General features: G+C 38.1%; 2 protein-coding genes across 3 annotated transcripts in view; both read right to left on the bottom strand.

The window, feature by feature from the left end:
• RNF128 (ring finger protein 128) overlaps positions 1-11,912 on the bottom strand; it is a 91,728-nt gene extending 79,816 nt beyond the window's left edge. Inside the window, exon 1 of the mRNA XM_024749580.1 lies at positions 11,314-11,912. Within this exon, the coding sequence (XP_024605348.1) occupies positions 11,314-11,719 (406 nt within the window). The 5' untranslated portion in view covers positions 11,720-11,912. The remainder of the gene's footprint in view (positions 1-11,313) is intronic.
• Positions 11,913-19,707: 7,795 nt separating this feature from the next.
• The window catches only part of RADX (RPA1 related single stranded DNA binding protein, X-linked), a 64,546-nt gene continuing 60,775 nt past the window's right edge, over positions 19,708-23,478 (bottom strand). For both annotated transcript variants that reach the window (XM_024749587.1, XM_024749588.1), the window contains one exon: positions 19,708-20,851. In XM_024749587.1, the coding sequence (XP_024605355.1) occupies positions 20,721-20,851 (131 nt within the window). In that variant the 3' untranslated portion in view covers positions 19,708-20,720. The remainder of the gene's footprint in view (positions 20,852-23,478) is intronic.

The raw sequence follows: 23,478 nt of genomic DNA, 5'->3' as shown, positions 1-23,478 counted from the left end.
GCCAGTGAGAATAACACGATTCAGAAGCCTTACTGAAGTCCTGAAACTTGATAAGGAGTATCTCCCAGAAACTTCTATCAAACAACACACTTAATGGTGGAACAGTGGGAGCATTTTGGTAGTAAAGTCAGGAACACGTCAAACGTGTATATATTATTACTATTAGAACCCTAGACAATAGAATAAGACCACTGGAAAGAATGAAGAGGTACAGTTAATATAAAAGATGAGGTAAAGTTTTGTAGAGAAAATGGTCATTTATCCTGAAAATTCAAGAGCCAACTATTAAAATGAAATAAGAGTTCAACAAGGCAGTCACATGCAAGAGCAACATCAATAGTGATGCAAGGTCATATCGTTAACTTCCTTAGGTATCAGCAATAATTATGTTCATTGAAGTATTGTCTGTAAAAGAGCAGAGTTGAAAACAACCCAAATGTCCATTAGTAGGGGAGTGGTTGAATAAGTTATGAGTGTGTTCACACTATGAAATATTATGCAGTAGTTAAAAATGGATTAGATCTAAATATAAATTTATTAGTATGGAAATAACTCCAATTCCTACTATTGAGTGACAAAAGCAGGCTACAGAATAACTTCGTTAATGTGAAAAATAAAACACAGGTTGACTTTGCAGTTTCTACAGGTATACATATGTAAAAATTAATAGAAAATGCCTGAAAGGTTACCTACTGAATGAATAACAATAGTTATCTCTTGGGAGAGGCCTGAGATTGGGGGCAAGAGTCAAGGGGGACTTTATATCTTGTGTTGTTTTTTAAAGGAGAAAGTATTACTTGTATAGGTAAAAATAAAAACAATTTTAAAGTACAATAGTTTGCTGAATTCACCTAATCAACTTCACTTAAACTTGTACATCTTTTCATATATAAAAGGGAATTGCTTTCAAGTTTCTTAAACTTTCATTCATTTAACAACTAGTGAAGACTATGCACTACAATGGATGACATGGTCTCTGCCCTCCTGGAACCTACAATCAAGTGGGAAAGACAGAAAGACAGATAATAAGCAAATGAGAAAATCATCACACATTATAAGAAGATCATTACAATAATCATCTTAAGATAATATGCAAAAAAGAAAATCATTACACATTATAAGAGATTTCAACAGAAATGAGCACCAGGTTTTGCTTGGAATTAATGCGGTAGGGGGGGAGTTCTTCAAAGAAGAGACATTTAAACTGGGATTCGGAGAACCTGTTACATGTGGTAGTGATGATAGTGATGGGGAGAAAAACAAGCACAAAGGGCCTCACAGAAAAATCTTCGTGGGTTGGAGAAAATATCTGAAGGTCAGAGTGGTTAGGCATTGGTAGGGCAGGGGTGGCACTGTTAGGTTGGAAAGGTAGGCAGAGGCCAGATGATGCAAGTCCTTTTCAGCATGGCAAAGTTTAGACTTTATTTGAAGAACAATGAAAAGTCACTGGGGGGTTTTGAGAAGAAGAGCAATGTGATCCAACCTCGATTTTTAGAGGATCGCTCCAGCTGCCATCTCGAGAAAGTAGTGACATGGTTATATTTTTGGAGGAAGCATTATGTGAAAACATGAAGAGAAATGACTTCGGTAGAGGGAACAGCAAGTGCAAAAGCTAGCTCTTTTGGTTTAGAAACAGAAAGAAGACCAGAGTGGCTGAGGCATAGTCATGTGGGAGAGAGGGGTGTGGAATCAGGTCTCATCACACAGGGCTTTGTAGGACATGGCATGAAGCCTGGATTTTATTCTAATTGGGACTGAATTCCATTTTCTACGGGATCACTCTGGCTGCTGAGTGGAAGACAAGACTCTATAGGGGGGCGAGAATAAGAGGGAGACCCGCTGGGAGGTTACTGCAATAATCCAGGTGAGACAGGATATTGGCCTGGACTTGGATGGATGCAGCAGAGATGGGAAAAGGGATGGATTTCAGAAATGTTTGGAGGTTGAATCAACAGGACTTGATCTTTAATGAGATGTGGGAGTGTGAAGAAGAGGGCGGTTTCAAGTATTTTCAAGCTCAAGGCAGGGAAGTGTTTAGTGGGATTGAGGGACTGAAAGGAGCCCAGTGTGGCTGGAGCTCAGTGTAGGGGGCAGGAGGCGTGCAGGGAGGTGAGAGGAGATGAGGTCAGAGTGGTGGGCATGAGCCAGGTAATTCATGGCTGGGTGAGGACATGGAAATGAGTCTGAATGTACTCTAAGTGCAGTGGGAAGCTACTTAAGAGTTTTAAACAAGGTGTGGTTTGGTTTTATTCTAAAAAGCCACTTTGGCTTCAGTGTGGGTAGTGGGCTTAAAGGGGGACAAGAGAAGCAGGGAGATGAGTTAGGAAGTTATTGCAGAGTTCTGAGGATGAAGTCTTGGAGATGGTGCTGGGCAGATCTGAGATTCATTTGAAGTGGAACTGATTAGTTTTCTTGAATTAAACTCATGTATATATCAGAGTCTAAGCCTTATTGAAGTTTTCATTATCTTCTCACTTCATTTATATACTATGTTTTTATTTCCCCTCTCAGTTCTAGAAAAATTTTTTTTCTAAAACATGTGAGTTTGCTACTCTGATTAAACCCTTCCTTTCCATGTACTTAATTGCTGGGGAATTGGTGAGTTTGGGGGATTCTGAAATGCTGCAGACCTCACCCTGTAATACACTTCGCTGAACACAGTCATAATGATAAAAACGTTAAGAAACATTTTATTCCTCTTAGATTACTGATTTTGCTGAAATAAACTACATTGAAATCTAATCCTTAGGGCAATTAACCTATTAATAGCATATTTAACTTTCAAAACCTGTTCTGTCAGCAAGCAAGTACTTAACATAGTCTGAATTTTCTGCTTTAATAACTGAGGAGTCCTGCCTTTTCTTGCACACCTGGGACAACTGGATGGATGAACGTCTCTGGAGCATTTGGAAAGGGTTGTTAAGAAGTTACATAATTACTTAAGGATACCATAAGCATATCTTTCTATTTCCAACTGCATCAAAATGCAAATCAAAACACACTTCAAACTGGGAAACTTAGAATTAAAGGTTTACCTCCAAGTACTAGGTTAGACACCATTCCTCCTCGGTGGGAGCACTTCTCAGACTGAAGTTGTCCCCTTCAGAAAAGGGATACTGCTAGTAGGGGGGCTATGAATGGATTGGGCCCAGGAGTAAAGACATTCTGTATCCACATCATGAAACCATGAGAAGCAAGGAGTGCAGAAGCATCCCTTAGGCTTGCTGGGGACCTTGAAGGCAGGCTATAGGGGATGGGGAAGGACTGATACATAAAATGGGAGGAGATAATGTATTTGCACAGCAGTAAAGACATAGGCGTAGTATACTGTTGTTGAGAAAGAGGCAAGCAGCCCTTGATATCTGGGACCTGGCCTGGCACTACCAATCAGGCTTTGGTGTTTTCTTGTTGAACATAAATAATTTCACAGAGCATCAATGGTAGAGAAGGTCATTCTGTGCCATGATAGATCAAGACAAAAACAAGACCATTCCGTAATCATGTCTGAACACAGTCAAAATATGAACAGCATCCAAAAATGACCAAACATCTCCCATCCTGGCTAACATGAGTGACTGTTGCTTATTTACTAATTATAGCTGTAGCTTCAGGTTACGTCTTCCCCACTTACAAATAAGGTTTATTTAGAAATCCAATCACTGAATTACCCCCTACTTTCTGACAGTATCCAAATCCAGAATAAAGCCAGCTAGAGTAAGCTACTCAGCCTGGTTTTCCCAGGAATTTCCTGGTTTTAGCACTGAAAGTCCCAAGTTCGAGGAAATCCCTGTCTCAGGCAAACTGGGCTGGCTGGTCAATGGCCTGCTTCCTTAAACCCTCCCCCAAATCATCTGAAGCAAGCCCAAATCCTATAAATCCTTTCTTAAGCCCTCTTATTGAGATACCCCATCGCTTCCGTGGTGTGCATTCTCCCTTTGCTGCAGTAAGTAATAAACCCAACTTTTTCAACTACAGGTCTGTTCCTAGGAGCCTTTGGTTGGAGGGCACTGACATCAGTAAGACGTAAAGAGGCACAGCATTGTGGAAAGGCTAGGAAGGCCTAGCATGGAAAATGGGATGGAAGGAATGAAGAGATAGTGGCAACCAAGGAAGTGAAGGGGGTCCACAGCCCTGAGGGGGGCTAGAGTGTGTTTTTCTGAAAAGGTGGTTTTTAGGGGTGATAAAAGATAAGGTGATAGAACACTCAAAGATTAGTTCAAGATGGCGGAGTAGAAGGACATGCGCTCACTCCCTCTTGCGAGAGCACCGGCATCACAACTAACTGCTGAACAATCATCGACAGGAAGACACTGGAACTCACCAAAAAATATACCCTACAGCCAAAGACAAAGGAGAAGCCACAGTGAGATGGTAGGAGGGGCGCAATCACAATAAAATCAAGTCCCATAAGTGCTGGGTGGGTGACTCACAAACTGGAGAACAATTATACCACAGAAGTCCACCCACTGGGGTGAAGGTTCTGAGCCCCACGTCAGGCTTCCCAACCTGGGGGTCGGGCAATGGGAGGAGGAATTCCTAGAGAATCAGACTTTGAAGCCTAGTGGGATTTGATTGCAAGACTTTTTGACAGGACTGGGGGAAACAGAGACTCTGTTCTTGGAGGGCACACACAAAGTAGTGTGTGCATCAGGACCCATGGGAAGGAGCAGTGACCCCATAGGAGACTGAACCAAACCTACTACAAGTGTTGGAGGGTCTCCTGCAAAAGATGGGTGTGGCTGTGGCTCACCCTGGGGACAAGGACACTGGCAGCAGAAGTTCTGGGAAGTACTCCTTGGCGTGAGCCCTCCCAGAGTCCACCACTAGCCCCACCAAACAGCCCAGGTAGGCTCAAGTGTTGCAATGCCTCAGGCCAAACAACCAACAGGGAGGGAACCCAGCCCCACCCATCAGCAGACAAGAGGATTAAAGTTTTGCTGAGCTCTGCCCACAAAAGCAACAGTCAGTTCTACCCACCACCAGCCCCTCCCATCAGGAAACTTGCACAACCTTCTTAGAGAGCCTCATCCACCAGAGGGCAGACAGCGGAAGCAAGACGAACTACAGTTCTGCAGCCTGTGGAAGGAAAACCACATTCACAGAAAGACAGACGAAATGAAAAGGCAGAGGACTTTGTACCAGATGAAGAAACAAGATAAAACCCCAGAAAAACAACAAAATGAAGTGGAGATAGGCAACCTTCCAGAAAAAGAATTCAGAATAATGATAGTGAAGATGATCCAGGACCTCGGAAAAAGAATGGAGGTAAAGATCGAGAATATGCAAGAAATGTTTAACAAAGACAAGAATTAAAGAACAAACACCTAGAAGAATCAAAGAACAAACAAACAGAGATGAACAATACAATAACTGAAATGAAAAATACACTAGAAGGAATCAATAGCAGAATAACCGAGGCAGAAGAATGGATAAGTGACCTGGAAGACAGAATGGTGAAATTCACTGCCATGGAACAGAATAAAGAAAAAAGAATGAAAAGAAATGAAGACAGCCTAAGAGAACTCTGGGACAACATTAAACTCAACAACATTTGCATTATAGAAGAAGAGAGAGATAAAGGACGTGATAAAATATTTGAAGAGGTTATAGACAAAAACTTCCCTAACATGGGAAAGGAAATAGCCACCCAAGTCCAGGAAGTGCAGAGAGTCCCAGGCAGGATAAACCTAAGGAGAAACACGCTGAGACACATAGTAATCAAATTGACAAAAATTAAAGACAAAGAAAAATTACTGAAAGCAACAAGGGAAAAACAACAAATAACATACAGGAGAACTCCCATAAGAGTAACAGCTGATTTCTCAGCAGAAACTCTACAAGCCACAAGGGAGTGGCATTTTTTTATTTAAAGTGATGAAAGGGAAGAACCTACAACCAAGATTACTCTACCCAGCAAGGATCTCATTCAGACTCAATGGAGAAATCCAAAGGTTTATGGACAAGCAAAAGCTAAGAGAATTCAGCACCACCAAACCAGCTCTACGATAAATGCTAAAGGAACTTCTCTAAGTGGGAAACACAATAGAAGAAAAGGACCTACAAAAACAAACCCATAACAATTATGAAAATGGTCATAGGAACATACATATCGATAATTACCTTGAACGTGAATGGATTAAATGCTCCAACCAAAAGACACAGGCTTGCTGAATGGATACCAGAACAAGACCCATATATATGCTGTCTACAAGAGACCCACTTCAGACCTAGGGACACATACAGACTGAAAGTGAGGGGATGGAAAAAGATATTCCATGCAAATGGAAATCAAAAGAAAGCTGGAGTAGCAATTCTCATATCAGACAAAATAGACTTTAAAATAAAGACTATTATAAGAGACAAAGAAGGACACTACATAATGATCAAGGGATCAATCCAAGAAGAAGACATAACAATTGTAAATATTTATGCACCCAATATAGGAGCACCTCAATACATAAAGCAAATGCTAACAGCCATAAAAGGGGAAATCGACAGTAACACAATAATAGGGGACTTTAACACCCCACTTTCACCAATGGACAGTTCATCCAGACAGAAAATTAATAAGGAAAAGCAAGCTTTAGATGACACAGTAGACCAGAGAGATTTAATTGATATTTATAGGAAATTCCGTCCGAAAAGAGATTACACTTTCTTCTCAAGTGCACACAGAACATGCTCCAAGATAGATCACATCTTGTGTCACAAATCAAGCCTCGGTAAATTTAAGAAAATTGAAATCATATCAAGCATCTTTTCGGACCACAACGCTATGAGATTAGAAATCAATTACAGGGGAAAAATGTAAAAAACACAAACATATGGATGGTAAACAATCCGTTACTAAATAAACAGGAGATCACTGAAGAAATCAGAAAGGAAATCAAAAAATACCTGGAGACAAATGACAATGAAAACATGATGATCCAAAACCTATGGGATGCAGGAAAAGCAGTTCTAAGAGGGAAGTTAATAGCAACACAATCCTACCTCAAGAAACAAGAAAAATCTCAAATAAACAATCTAACCTTACACCTAAAGGAACTAGAGAAAGAACAAACAAAACCCAAAGTTAGTAGAAGGAAAGAAATCGTAAAGATCAGAGCAGAAATAAATGAAATAGAAACAAAGAAAACAATAGCAAAGATCAATAAAACTAAAGCTGGCTCTTTGAGAAGATAAAGAAAATTGATAAACCTTTAGCCAGACTCATCAAGAAAAAGAGGGAGAGGACTCAAATCAATAAAATTAGAAATGAAAAAGGAGAAGTTACAATGGACACTGCAGAAATACAAAGCTTCATAGGAAACTACTACAAGCAACTCTATGCCAATAAAATGGACAACCTGGAAGAAATGGACAAATTCTTAGAAAGGTATAACCTTCCAAGACTGAACCAGGAAGAAACAGAAAATATAAACAGACCAATCACAAGTAATGAAATTGAAACTGTGACTAAAAATCTTCCAACAAACAAAAGTCCAGGACCAGATGGCTTCACAGGTGAATTCTATCAAACCTTTAGAGAAGAGCTAACACCCATCCTTCTCAAACTCTTCCGAAAAACTGCAGAGGAAGGAACACTCCCAAACTCATTCTATGAGGCCACCGTCACCCTGATAACAAAACCAAACAAAGATACTACAAAAAAAGAAAATTACTTAAGGATGTCTACTCTCGCCACTATTATTCAACATAGTTTTGAAAGTCCTAGCCAGGGCAATCAGAGAAGACAAAGAAATAAAAGGAATACAAATGGGAAAAGAAGAAGTAAAACTGTCACTGTTTGCAGATGACATGATACTATATAGAGAGAATCCTAAAGATGGAACCAGAAAATTACTAGAGCTAATCAATGAACTAAACTTAAAAGGTTTTGCAAAGCAAAGGAAACTACAAACAAGACAAAAAGACAACCCTCAGAATGTGAGAAAATATTTGCAAACGAATCAATGGACAAAGGATTAATCTCAAAAATATATAAACAGCTCATGCAACTCAATGTTAAAAAAACAAACAACCCAATACAAAAATGGGCAGAAGACCTAAATAGACATTTCTCCAAAGAAGACATACAGTTGGCCCAGAAGCACATGAAAAGCTGCTCAACATCACTAATTATTAGAGAACTGCAAATCAAAACTACAGTGAGGTATCACCTCACACCAGTTAGAATGGGCATCATCAGAAAATCTACAAACAACAAATGCTGGAGTGGGTGTGGAGAAACGGGAACCCTCTTGCACTTCTGGTGGGAATGTAAATTGATAGAGCCACTATGGAGAACAGTATGGAGGTTCCTTAAAAAACTAAAAATAGAATTACCATATGACCCAGCAATCCCACTACTGGGCATATACCCTGAAAAAGCCATAATTCAAAAAGAGTCATGTACCACAATGTTCATTGCAGCTCTATTTACAATAGCCAGGTCATGGAAGCAACCTAAATGCCCATTGACAGACGAATGGGTAAAGAAGATGTGCTACATATGTACAATGTAATATTACTCAGCCATAAAAAGGAACAAAATTGAGTCATTTGTAGAGATGTGGATGGATCTAGAGACTGTCATACAGAGTGAAGTAAGTCAGAAAGAGAAAAACAAATATCATATATTAACGCATATATGTGGAACCTAGAAAAATGGTACAGATGAACTGGTTTGTAGGGCAGAAATATACACAGATGTAGTGAACTAACGTATGGACACCAAGGGGGGAATTTGGCGGGTGGTGGTGGTGGTGGGATGAATTGGGAGATTGGGGTTGACATATATACACTAATATGTATAAAATAGATAACTAATAAAAAATAGATAATGTGATAGATGGTAAAGCCTTGAACTTTTGGAGGAGGAGGAGGAGGAGTTGTTACCCTACCCTCTGTGCCTAAACAAAACCCTAATGAAAGACAGCAAAAACAAACACAATTTTGGCTTATGTTATAAAATAATGACTCAATCTATAATGGTCTAGGGGCTGATCATAGAGTTTTCGTATCCACACTCCCTTCCCTATGTTTGTCAACTGCATCATATAATAGTATCTATATAAGAGAAATTTCTGGGAAGGAAGAACTCCAATGACACACTAATTGACAGGTTTTATAACGGCAAAACACTAAACTTACAATTTTAATTCTTTGGGGTTAAGATCGTTCAACGTTAAAGATCAACATTCATTAAATAAAGACCCTAAAACAGTGCATGACATATATTAAATGGCAATAAATATTAACTATTACAATTACTATGATTATGCTATCTTTTCAAATGTGCTTATTTTAAAACGGGCAATGCCGTAGCTTTAAAAAATGTTTTTGATCACATATCCTTGATTATATTGGAAGTATATATTCAATGATAAATGTAACTGCTTTGTTTCTTAAATTCTGCTCAGAGCCATATACTCAAATGACTGTGCATGCCTTTTGGAGACATTTACTGTTTTGGTCAGTCTTTTAAATTCAGTGGCTGAGCACCTACTTTCCAGTAGTTGGCCCTTACTGCATGATGCAAAGCAAGTTTGGAAAACATGACTACTATTTAGTTTGATACTGTTTATACTTTTAAAAAAGCAGAAGGTTTATAAAACAGAAACAGACTCACAGACATAGAAAACAAACTTATGTTTACCAAAGGAGAGGTGGGGAGGGATAATAAATCAGGAATTTTGGGGTAACATATATACAGTACTATATATAAAATAAACAACAAGGACCTACTGCATAGCACAGGGAACTATACTCAATATTTTATAATAACCTATATGGGAAAATAATCTGAAAAAGAATATATATATATATAACTGAATCACTTTGCTGTACACCTGAGACTAACACAACATTGTAAATCAACTATACTTCAATTAAAAAAAAAAGAAAGAAAATTATCCTAAAGAAAGCAGGGGAGTGAACAGCAGAATGTGGCTATGCATGTAAAAGAAAACCTAGAATACTCAGAATCTCTAAGTTGAAACATAGAGCAAGTAGGTTCCTTAGAAAAGGTTTAATTTCTAATTTTCAACAGAAAGCCACCTCATTTTATTTCTACAAAAATAAAATTCACTCGTAAAATTATAGGTACATGCAGATAATGTTTATGAAGTGCTCTTAACTTCAAAAGAAAAAAATGTGAATGCCTGGGTTCTCGAAATGTCCAGGATATATTACAAAAGGTAGCAAGTAGAGCTTTGTACATTTACAATAATTTTGTACTGTTAAAGACCATGTTACCTAGTTTTTGGTACCCAGAGAAACAAGCAGCTTGTTTTTCAAAGATTAGTACTAAATTGCCATACTGTAGGTACACAACCTGGATGTTCCACTCTACTACTCTTAACACAAATTTGTATTTTTCTTACAGTTCTGAAATCTGGTTGATTTAATTTACATTAATCTTCTCAGAGGCCAAACTTGGTGGTGAGAATACCAATTATCCTGGTATTGTGTTCGACCAGATCTTACCCTGTTTGAAATTACCATTTTTCTCCTTTGGCCAAGTCTGGGGTCAAAAAAACCTTTACCCACCTACAGTATAGAAAACTTGTTTCAGAAGTCTACTTCTTCATTAGTTTAAAACCATTTATTTGGAAAGTGGCATTTTTTACAAAATGAAAACAGTAATTCTAAGAAGTACATTCCTTCACAAAATTAATAAATTTGATAATTATATTTACTTGAGAAGTCATAAGTAAACATTTTTGAGGGAAATCTTTACTTTTGGTGTGAATTACAGAGGTATCCAATTTCAGCCTTACCGTTTTCAATGTATAATGTTTCTTACAGAGTAGTTTTAGGTATATTAGTCCCACAGACATTAAAATATCACATGCACACAGCAGAGAGTTGAATTCTCATTTCTGTAAGCATTTTTCACACTTACAATATGCTACTGTTTAATCATAATAATGAATCAGTTTTGCAGTTACTGCACACTTGAATACATACAACCCTGAATCAAACTGAAAAGTACAAATTAAGAATGAAATATTTATATTTTTTTGAATGGTTACAGGTAAAGGCACATTTATTAAAAAGCAATTCTGTAATACACACTGAGAAAACTAGTAGAGCTAAGAACATCGTGAAAGAAAACAGGAACCACTTCATGAATTGCTTTTGACCTTGAAACAAATTAATTGCCAATATTAAATAATAGTGAAGTAATTCAGAGTAGTGCCAGGCAAGAAAATTTAAAATACACTTGTTTTACAACCTCATTGCCAGACCCTGAGTCATTGTAGATGGAAATACCATGTTAAGAGAAACAAAGACATTCACCCTCTTTGGGAATCAGTTCTTACTTACCGAAATTTGCCATCTGTATCGTCTGGTTGCCAGTGTCTGGACCATTGTAAATCACAACAGCATCAGCATTTCTTCTGCCTGCTGCTTGAATTTTTTCTGAAAACGTACAATTACCTCTTTCTATCAGTGCAATCCAGGGCTTCTTAGTATTAGTAAACTCAGTGTTGTAGTCACAAGCTAGGTAGTTACTGCTCTTAGGGATGCCCACCACCCCCATAGCATTAGCCACCGGTGAGGCTAATCCATAAACACCACATTCACATGTTTCTGTTGAAGTGTAGTTGCTGGTTTCATTGTAATAAGCCACAGTCACACGGGCATTCATTGAAAAAGGCGCTGTGATTTTAAATAAAAAGGTAAAAATTACCAGCAGCTGAAAACAACTGGACTTATTCTCCTGGTTCATTGCTCATTCATTTGAGCATAAAATTTAAGATGTCTGCTGATATTTCCAACTATCAGTCACCATTTGTCCACTCAGGTCCCCACTAAGCAGAAGTTTGAAATTTCAGCTGCAAGTAGGTAACTGATCTCACCTCTAGCAACGTAAGCTCTGAATACATCAGCTCTATTTCACTTTACTTAGCTACATTCCGTTTTGCCTGCCCCTCCTCCAACGGTACACACATGTAACCCTTAACCAGGATTACCTTAGCAATAAATAACACCATCAACTTTATTCTACATGTCAACTTATCAGGATTGGATGACTTCCTTCACTGACTTTTTCTTCTTACTGTTCCAGCTAATGAACTTTCATAAACATGGAGTGGATTGGAATGAGGAACTGGACTCTTGGGATTACCATGTGACAAAATGAAAGTCACCTCTCTCAGATCATCTAAAACACCAAACTGGTTTTCCAAGCCCTGCTGAAACAATGCTATCAACCAGTTCAGCCGGAAGTAAGTTAAGATCCATCATTTTAATTGCTACGGCATTGGTAGAATTGATTTCACAGCCTTTTTCTCTTATTTCTTTGTGGAATTTTTCTTAACAGGCTCCCCAAGGAACATCTTATGCTACCTTTGTTTATTCATTGAAAAGGAAACATATTCGTCGTTAGAGATCCTTTCAAGTACAAGGCCTTGCCCGTGGTGGGCACTCAAATATCTGTTGATGCATTCCATTAATTTTTATGTCCCATGTGTTATACTCTAACAAAAGACTGTTCAAGGTTTATATTTTAACATTTAAAAATTTTAATTCTAGTTCTTTCAAATGTATAGACAGCTTTAGTTATTTCATCGCTTCCTTTACTGTAAGCTCTGTTTTTTTTTGCATTTTTTATATATTCTTTTTTTTAACATCTTTATTGGAGTATAATTGCTTTACAATGGTGTGTTAGTTTCTGCTTTATAACAAAGTGAATCAGGGGTTAGTGAAGGAGTAGATGAATGGACAACAAGACAAACAGAGATATCAGGAGTCTGACTGGGCCAAGAGTCAGCAAACTACACAAATAGGCAACAGGCTATCAGAGAAGCAGAAAGACACCAGGTCAAAAGGAAGGCAGACACAAAGGTAGCCTGAAGTCCAAGGAAAATAGTCTGAAATAAGGAATACCACTAGAGTCAAGGGGACAGGACAACAGAAAATAGGAAACATTGTTGAAGGACTTGATCAATAAAGCTATTTCCCCCCCCCACACACTTCTTGTCCGTTCTTGGGCATCTGAGGTATTAGCATTGGAGTGGACCCTGAAAGTGGGAACCAACAGTTAACAGCAGAGGAGAGTTCACGGAATCTGCAGTAGAACCTGATGGATAAATCCCAGCAGATGCACAATAGAAATATGAACCTTTTTATCCTGTTACAGCTGCTGATTACTCATATCTCCCTCACAGTACCTGGTATTAGTAACAACTTACACACAGTAATCACTTAATAATTATTCATGAAAAGTTTAAAGGTCTTGTGTATTAGCTCATGGTCTATTTCAGAGTAAACACTATCGCCAACATTAAAACTCATAATAAAGACTGTATTCACTAGATAAAGAAAACTATTAAACTGAAAACAAGTGTTATTGTCAAAATGATTAGTCTGCTAATTGCTAATAGACATCTGTGATAAATTCAACATCAGCATTCAACAGGCAATTCATTAGTAAAGCTGTAGAAATTTGAGTTAACCTTCTCTACCAGTTATTAAATTGCTTCTAAAGGAACATCATTATATGCTTTTAAAATGACAACTTTCCATAACACTTTGTGGCAGTGCTGGTGAACTTTGCTAAACTATTTTAATTGCTCTGAAGTTTGAAGTGCATGACTTTGTATGGTAACCAGCATTATATACCTTGTATGTAAGTGCTTTCATGTTTCCTTGTATGGCTTTCAGAGAGTCATAACTCACAAAGATAATTTTAGATTGTTTTTAAAATTTTACAGTTAAGTAAAATTAGTCCTAGAACAATAAATACCCATCAATGCAATTTTTCAGTTAAGTCTTAAGGTAATTTGCTGGGGAGGGGGGGGGTGAGTGGTCTAGTACTTATTCAGTGTTTTTAAAATTTTATCTGTGGAACACCTACATTAGACTCACTTGGAAGTTTATTAAAAGTGAAGATTTCTGGGTCAGCCTGAATCAAAATTGGAGGAATATATATAGGAATTCACATTTTAAATAGCTCTCCAGGTAATTCTTACACACTTTACAATTTAAGAACTTTAGATCGTACAAGTTGTACATGATGACTAGTATGGGATCTAGTTGTAGTTTTTTTTTAATTAATTAATTTATTTTTGGCTGCGTTCGGTCTTCATTGCTGCGCGGGCTTTCTCTAGTTGCAGTGAGTGGGGGCTACTCTTTATTGCGATGTGCGAGCTTCTCATTGCGGTAGTTTCTCTTGCTGTGGAGCGCGGGCTCTAGGCACTCGGGCTTCAGTAGTTGTGATGCGTGGGCTCAGTAGTTGTGGCTCGCGGGCTCTAGAGCACAGGCTCAGTAGTTGTGGCACACGGGCTTAGTTGCTCCGCGGCATGTGGGATCTTCCCGGACCAGGGATTGAACCCGTGTCCCCTGCATTGGCAGGCGGGTTCTTAACCACTGCACCACCAGGGAAGTCCTAGTTGTAGTTTTGACAGATTAGCTGCTGTCATTTTATTTCACCCTCATCGTGCTTCAACTTCCAATCTATAAAGGTCTGATGTTTTATTTGTACTTTAGGTGGTTCTCTGAACATTTCTGAAGTTATCTTAAAAACCAAAAGGTTGTGCAAGTGCTGATACTGCAACAGCTAGTGTTATATCCTCAGGAAAATAATAACCTCTCCTGGACTTTTTCTTCTTTTACACAATGAAAGAGGTTGGGTTAAAATTTATCTATCAAGTCTTCTCCAGATCTGCCATGCTAGAACTCTATGAAAATGAAAGTTGTTTCAAAACTATCAATTGTTAATTTTTCCTTATCAGAACAATTGAAGTGGAAGCTGCATTGAGAGCAGATGAACTATAGCACCTAGATAGGAGGTAAGTTCAAAGTACTGGGTGAAGCTTGATCTCTAATAAAACTAACAAGTGCTTGAAACAGGACTATGTAACAGTGGTTTTCAAACTTGTCTGCACATTAGAATCATCTGGGGGAGATGTTGACTCTCTTGACGCCCAGGCTACACTCCAATCAGAAACCTGGGGTGGGGGTGGCATGTAGGAATAATTTTTTAAATTAATTAATTTATTTATTTTTGGCTGCGTTGGGCCTTCGTTGCTGCGTGTGGGCTTTCTTTTTTTAGTTGCGGTGAGCAGGGTCTACTCTTCATTGCTGTGCGTGGGCCTCTCATTTTGGTGGCCTCTTGTCACGGAGCACCGGCTCTAGGCGCGCGGGCTCTAGACGCGAGGGCTCTAGAGTGCAGGCTCAGTAGTTGTGGCACACGGGCCTAGCTGCTCTGCAGCATGTGGGATCTTCCTGAACCAGGGCTCAAACCCGTGTCCCCTGCATTGGCAGGTGGATTCCTAACCACTGCACCACCAGGGAAGCCCAGGCATAGTAATTTTTAAAACTCTCCAGGTGATACCAATATGAAGCCAAGTTTGAGAACCACTGCTATGTTTCAAACATTTAATACTACTGGACTTTTTCAACTACATGTACCTTAATAAATATTAAGTATCTTGGCAAAGGTACACAATATTAATTAAGGTACAGAGAAGTGAATCACTCATCTCTTAAGCAAGGAACACTTCAATTTTTTCCATATGATTGAATAACAGCTCTGGCAAACCTACCGTTTAAAGATAACGAGGACTTCCCTGGTGGCGCAGTGGTTAAGAATCCGCCTGCCAATGCAGGGGACACGAGTTTGAGCACTGGTCTGGGAATATCCCATGTGCCACGGAGCAGCTAAACCCGGGCACCACAACTACTGAACCTGCGCTCTAGAGCCTGCGAGCCAAAACTCCTGAGCCTGCACTCTAGAGCCTGCGTGCCACAACTACTGAAGCCCGTGAGCCTAGAGCCTGTGCTCCGCAACAAGAGAAGCCACCGCAATAAGAAGCCCGTGCACCGCAACGAAGAGTAGCCCTGGCTCGCCGCAATTAGAGAAAGCCCGTGCATGCAGCAACGAAGACCCAACACAGCCAAAAATAAATAAATAAATAAATTTATTAAAAATAAATAAATAAAAAATAAAGATGAGGAAGTACAGGGCTGTGTTTCTAATAGAATACAGGTACCCCTTGATTGTTCATAGCAAACTTCCAGTTCTGCCTTGGGTGACTCTGACTTGGTGTATGTTCAAAAGAAATTAATTTTAATATTAGCCCTAGCCAAATAAAAGAAATAGTCACAAGGCCATATCCAGCTACAAAGGAAGCAAGGAAAAGTATTCTTTATTCTACATAGCCATGTGCTTAGCTAAACATGGGGAGAACTATTACTATAGAATAGGTATTAGGGTACAGCTAGCAGTCTCTGCTAACCTTCTTATAATCCATTCTCCTTCCAGGAGACAGTGACCACTCTAAAACATGAATCGAATCAAGGCATATCCCTGGCCACAAACCACTTAATGGCTTCCTAGTGCTCTGAAGATACATACTAAAATCCTTACCATGGACTATAAGGCTCTGTGTAATTTGCAAGAGCCTTTGTCTGTCTGTCTCATCTTGTATCCAACTTTCCGCACTCCAGCCATATCAGTTCTCATTCAAGTTCTCAAGCACACCTTGTGCTGCAAGGCCTTTTCACCTCAAGTTCACTTCCTCAGGAAAAACTTTCCCAATGCCCCCCGGCCAGCTTCCTTTGTGAAATTTATCTTATTTATTTGTGCAATTATTTGAATGTCTTTCTCCTCCACAACACTGTAAGCTTTATGACAGCAGAGGCCATGTCTGTTTTTGCTTGTATTGTATTGTGTTCCTAGTGCAAACTCACTGCTTGCCATAGAGTGGGCATTCAAATACTTGGATATATGCTGCAATAACTGGGCTCATTATTTTATGAACCCTAGGATTTAGAGAAGTTTATCTCACAGTAATCTACTAGCTGAAAATTTATTATTATTCAAACGTTTTACTTTGTGCTCAAATTAGAGTTTAAAGAAACAGACATTGGAGTTATAAGCCCAACCTTAAAATTTAATTGCCTTGACAATATTTTTTTTTTTTTTTTTTTTTTTTTTTTTTTTTGTGGTATGCAGGCCTCTCACTGTTGTGGCCTCTCCCATTGCGGAGCACAGGCTCCGGACGCGCAGGCTCAGCGGCCATGGCTCATGGGCCTAGCTGCTCCGTGGCATGTGGGATCTTCCCGGACCGGGACACGAACCCAGGTCCCCTGCATTGGCAGGCAGACTCTCAACCACTGCGCCACCAGGGAAGCCCACCTTGACAATTTTACATTAAATCATTTAGTCTTTTTCTGTTTCCGGTTCCTATCTACAAAACAGACATTAAAAACCTTGTTAGGGGCAACTCCTAGATCTTAAGCGACTAGAAGTCACATGCAATAATCTCAGAATAGCATCAGAAGTACTCAAATTTTTAAAAAAAAGGTTACTTGATTTTCAATGGAAATGTGCATATGATTAAAAACAGCTAAAATATTTCAGATTTCTGTTTTGAAAAAAATACATATATGTATCAATCACTGAAAAGGTAACAAATTAGGAAGAACATTAGCAATAAAAATAACTGGGATTTAAATATTTCAATTTTTTTTGTTATAATGAGCTGCTATAATTGATAATGGTCTAATCATAACTTTAAAATGTTCTTCATAGAAAACCACATTTTCATGACACACATGATAATAACACAAAGACATTTTTACTGTTCTAATAACTATATTAACATACCAAAAGAATCATACAACTGGATGGGACCATTATTTTGCAAATTTTACAAATAAGAAAACTAAGGCCAAGCAGTTTAAGTGGCTTTCCTTAAAGTTCCACAGGGATTTAGGGACAGACCTGTGGCTAGCTTTAAGTCTGTTTTTTCAAAATCTACTTTTTATTTCTTTAGTATAAAGGAAAGCAAAAACTTAGGGCTAGAAGTGGTATCAACATAACAATGTAAGAATGAGGGATAATATTTAGTGGGTGGTGTGACCTAGACCAAGAGATAAGTTTTTATCTAATGTTTCCATTTTGGAGATGTGACATTAATGTAATATGACTTGACTCAAATATAATCTCAAATAACTGAAATCTTCAGATAATCCCCAAATCTAGTTTTATGTATTCATTTTAACCCTTTTCCCTAAAATTTCCTTACTAAAAACAACTGATTACTGAAATAAGCTGTACTAATACATACTTCACCTCCCATCAGTTTACCTGAAAACTCATGGGTAGCAATGCTTAAAAAAAAAAAGGAACTGTACCTGAACAGGTAACTAGCAAAATAGCAACCAGCTCAATTATAAACCATATAAATGACTTCAGAATAATAGAATTGGTTATAATCTATAGTCCATGTTGGCAGAAGCTATCTAGCCAAAAACATCAAATATTATTAGTGTCACCAAATAAGGGTTTCAAAATTTTTAAAAGTCCTTGTCTTAATATGAATAAAATTAATGCAGGATAATTCCAACAAAGAAAAGTGGAAAGATAAACATGTACTCAGATTCTTCTTTTAATAGTTTATCAAAGGATTTCAATGTGTAGATCTCATGTACCATCTAAAATTAGAAACTTCAGTGAAAGATTGTGGTAGACTATGTAATATTTCATAATTTACTAACTGATTTGTTAATATAAAAGTGACACCACAGTAGTATATTTGTGTTGCTTTGGAAAGAATCAACACATATTGTCACTTGAAGATAAGGTCTTCTGATGTAGTTTGCTATTTTTCTTAGGAAACTGCCACAGTAGCTATCCAATTTTGCCATAAACTGGAAATGTGGACACAGATGTTTAACTCCAAATTTGGATAGAAACATTACTATAATATAAAACAAATTGCCATGGAAGTTGTTTTTAAAGATCCTAAATCTTTTTTTTAAATTAATTAATTAATTAATTTATTTATTTTTGGCTATGTTGGGTCTTTGTTGCTGTGCACAGGCTTTCTCTAGTTGCGGCGAGCGGGGGCTACTCTTCGTTGCTGTGCACGGGCTTCTCCTTGTGGTGGCTTCTCTTGTTGTGGAGCATGGGCTCTAGGTGCCCAGGCTTCAGTAGTTGTGGCACACGGGCTTAGTTGCTCTGTGGCATGTGGGATCTTCCCGGGCCAGGGCTTGAACCCATGTCTCCTGCATTGGCAGGCAGATTCTTAACCACTGTGCCACCAGGGAAGTCCAGGATCCTAAAACTTAATAATGAGTTCATATTTCTCATTCAATATAAGAACAGAAATTACACCTGTTAAAGTGTGTAGTTTTGCAATCTCGGCCTGAGGTCTTTTAGTCAATAGTCATTTAAGTATTAACTTTTTCCCTTCTCCAACTTCTATGAGGCACTAAAACTGAATTGTCTGTTAAAGTTTATAATAGCTTAATACAAAATCCCAGATTCTGTTTGATAAACAACAGTTTTCAACCCATATGGAAGAATCATATTGGCTCATTTAGCAAGCATGTGTAGGTCTAATATAGGCCAAAAATATGAAGGAAAAACATCAAATACATTCAAAATGAGATAGGTTTTAACTTCTTTAATAATACAGCCAAAATTTTAACATGAGAAGGATTCCCTATTTTAATTAATGTTTAAACACAATTTTAAAGAACAAAAGATTGAACACAGTTATGAAAAAACTGTAGCATCTGTCTTTAGGTTCATTATGCCCAACACATTTAAAACGTATGGCATATGAAGTTACAGAACCACAGGGCTAGAAGGAAGCCTAAAAGTTAATAGCTTAACTACAATCGCATTCATTGCCCAGCGGCCATGGCTCACAGGGCCAGCCGCTCCACGGCATGTGGGATCTTCCCGGACCAGGGCACGAACCCTCGTCCCCTGCATCGGCAGGTGGACTCTCAACCACTGTGCCATTAAGGGAAGCCCGAAACAGTACTTTTTAACTCAAGTGATGGTCATTTTGGCTCATCTAACTAACCACGTAGATGTCAATCACAGAATCTTGCACATGTGGAATGGCCATTTACAGTTAAAGTGAAGTAAGATAGACAACCAGAATAAAATCAATTCCCTTAGCTACTCTTTTTTTTTTCCCCTTAGTTACTCTTTTACACTTTCAATATGAGCACTTAAAATGTTAATTTGAGAGAAATTTTCACTATTTAAACTCACATTACATGTACCAAAATTACAAATGAACATAGCAAGAATACAGACATACCGTAGCCTCTGGCTTTAAGACCACACACTGGTCAAAAAATCTAGAAATTCAAAGGATAAGAAGTCACATTAGGGAGTAGAAAACCTTAAAACAATTTAATTTAGCATGCTCTTTGTACAGCTGACCAAACTAAAGACCAAGGCAAATGGAACATAACAATCCATGTGTGCTTTTGAAAATGATAGAAACTACCTTGGTTTTGAGAAATTCAGGTTGACCATTTTCGGAGAATTTAATCCTCAAATCAGCAATTCAAAATTCCCCATTACAGCCGAATAAAATGTTAAATGTCCATGAAAAGTTACTCTTAAGTTGGGATGCCTTATGCTGAGGCTTTAGAATAAAAGTATACTTCACAAATAGAACAGTGAACACAAATTATCACAAGTCAAGATAACAGTCATATAGAAAGAAGTAAGATGAACTTTCTTGATACACACAAATTGTTTCAATGACCTTTCCAAAGAATGAATTTAAAATGAAGTGTGTTAGCTCCAAATACAAGACGAACATAAAACCACTTAACTTTAGAGTGTATGTAATACTCTGAGAAACAGTTACTGAAATTACCAACAAAATGACAGAATATCTTTTTTTTTGACAGAATATCTTTAAAGCAATGCCCTCTTTATAACCTTTAATAATTTCATCTGCCAATTTTTAAGAAGTTTTATCTGGTCTATAAATTTTGTGCAAATAGACTTCTGTTTTACCGTTACCTAAATTACAGATATCCAAGATACCAACGATATGCACTTTATCCAATTCAGTTGCTGCTTTTATAATATCACCTAAAAGTAAAAAGCAGATGGTAAGTATTGTAAAATAGTTAAATATTTACTTGGATTTAGTATCACATAAGCTGATTTTTTTTTCTTATAATTAACAGTGTCTCTCATCTTCTCCCTCTTCCCTCCAGTTCATCACATACATTCATCAAAGTTATAATATAGTAATTTCTGCCAATAACAGCGAATACATCAAACAGATGCTACCAAAAATGTCAAGATACAGGCTGGTACTCCAAAGCCTTATTTGTTTGTTTATTTATTTATTTAGTGGAGCAAAGTAAATCTACATATTTTCAAGGTCATTTAGGTGCCAAGTAAACAACTTCTTACTACCCTTCAAGGAAATACAAAGATAAATTTTTCTATTTTGCAATTCAATCACCAATTATTTGCAAAATTTACAAGACATAAAGCAAAATTTAAAAAAGAAGCTTCTTTTAAAGTATGTTTCCTTTTTAAGTGGCTTTATTAACTAACACTTAGCTTTGGATATTCTTAAGAAGCTTTATCAAGAATGGATCGGGTGAGTGACATTGATGAAAATGGCAGAGTACGGAATTTCAGGGCTCTGTTCCTCCACTAAAGCAACTTATAAGCTGGCAAAAAAACTCTCAGATCAACTTTTCCAGAACTCCGGAATCTAGACAAAAACTTAACAACCTGGTGAAAGATTAATGAAGAAAGAAGTCGCTGCACTATGGTAAGAGTGTGCTGTGGTGTTTTAAACTGCCTGCCTACTCCCCAGATCAGTAGCAGCCATGAAGATGGCAGCTCGTACTCTTGGTGCAGGTTGCTAGCACCAGAGGGAGCTACGCAGACCTTATTCTCAAAGATGTGGTTGTGTATTTTGACGGGTCGGGCAGCTCCCTCAAGGTCAGATGCAAGAGCTTGCTTGTGTTTCACCCAATTTGGAGCATCCCATGACTAGGGTAGCTTTCCCAATGGCTTTTGCTGAAAGCATATAAAGGCAAAAGCATTTGTCAGAGCAGATAGATCAGGGTTTTAAAGTTGGGACAAGCAATAGACAGACCAAAAAGCCTGGGGAGGAAGGGCCTGAGAAAAGAGATATGTGGGGGAATATGAGCTTTTAAGAGCTCCTGTGTATTCCAAGGACTCAAGAAGGCCACATGTATGCCCAGTGATGGATGCATGTTCAGAAAAGGCCTGAGAAAACTCTCATTGTTCACCTCTGGCTGACCATCAGTCTCTGTAGAGCAGGAAGTGAGGGCTAAGATAGAGTCATAAACATCTTGGCTAAGCACTGAAGGGGTGCCACAACACAGAGCCAATCTGCAAAAAGTGAGAAAGTAATGTTTTTCTTTTCTTCTTCTTCTTGGCTAAAATGGTATTTAAGGAATCTCTTTCAAAACACTAACTGACCACTACCAAGCTACTGTATCACAGACTTCAGTGGTTACACATGACAAAGACCTCATTTTAAACATGAGAAAGCTAAAACATTTAGAGGTTAAGTAACTTAAGCAAAGTCACAGGGTGATTCTAATCCAGACAGTCTGGCACCAAGGCATGGGCTCTTAACCTTTTGTGCTAGAGCTACATCTCTACAAAATTGTGACCAAGGGCCAGTAGTGGATCTAGATTTTGTGGGGCTTGAAAGGTATACTATTTGGGGGTCCTCTTTATGAAAGAGAAAACAAAATACAACAACACACACACCAAATAAAACCCCTAGAAGTGCTGTGGAAAGGATTTACACAAGTGAGAGCTCCTCAAGCTCAGGCTTCATTAGCTGCATAGGACAGCCACATCTGCTAGGCATGTCACAAAATCTGATGAATGATTTAAAATTGTGCAAGTTCACTAAAGCACAATGAATATAATAACAACTGCTGGTACTATATAATTTTCTTCTTTTTTGAGTGGGATGGACTTTAATCCAGATGCTTTGGAAAGATTTCAAGATCTTCAGATTTGATGCTAACAGCAGAAACCCAAACCTTAATAATTCTAATTGTCACCATATCATTCTACAAATAATGACTTACGTAGTACCTGCAACATAACGTATAAGTAAGCTTTCTGTTTAGGTAACTCTGCCTACTTGTGTAAATGACAACCTCTCTGCACCACAATCTGCTCATCTAGTACCTATATCATAGGCTATTGTGAGGATTAAATGCATGTAAAAGCATTTAGAATGGTAGCTGACACATAGTAAGCACTTAATTAAATGCCAGCAACCATCATTTTCTACTTAAGAAAACCTAGTATTAAATTAAAATATTATTTACATTACAAAGGAATTGTTTTAAAACGATTATAGATTTTACCTATAAAATGAGCTTCTCTACATGTCACTTTAAAATGTTGGAATTACTAAAATTGTACATTTTTAGGAACATCACATATGCAGAAGGTGAGTGTGACAAAGGCAATGCTTTGTGTTTGCCACTCCATTTCCTCTTCATGGTCACATGGGAGACAAAGTGTCCTGGCCTCCCTTGTAGTTAGCTTGGGATCATGTAAATAAGTTCTGACAAATGAGAATGTGAGCAGAAATGATGTGGCAGTTTGGGTCCAACAAAATTAAAAGTCAGTGTCTCCTTCATCTATTTCTTCCTCTGCCTAGACAACCCTAGAAGCCATTTGTTCCTGTTGGAGGTGCA

This window comes from Neophocaena asiaeorientalis, unplaced genomic scaffold (assembly GCF_003031525.2).
Source record: "Neophocaena asiaeorientalis asiaeorientalis breed wild unplaced genomic scaffold, Neophocaena_asiaeorientalis_V1.1 scaffold850, whole genome shotgun sequence".
Taxonomy (NCBI): Eukaryota; Metazoa; Chordata; class Mammalia; order Artiodactyla; family Phocoenidae; genus Neophocaena; species Neophocaena asiaeorientalis.
The sequence above is the reverse complement of the archived record's forward strand: the minus strand, read 5'-3'. Positions and strand labels throughout refer to the sequence as shown.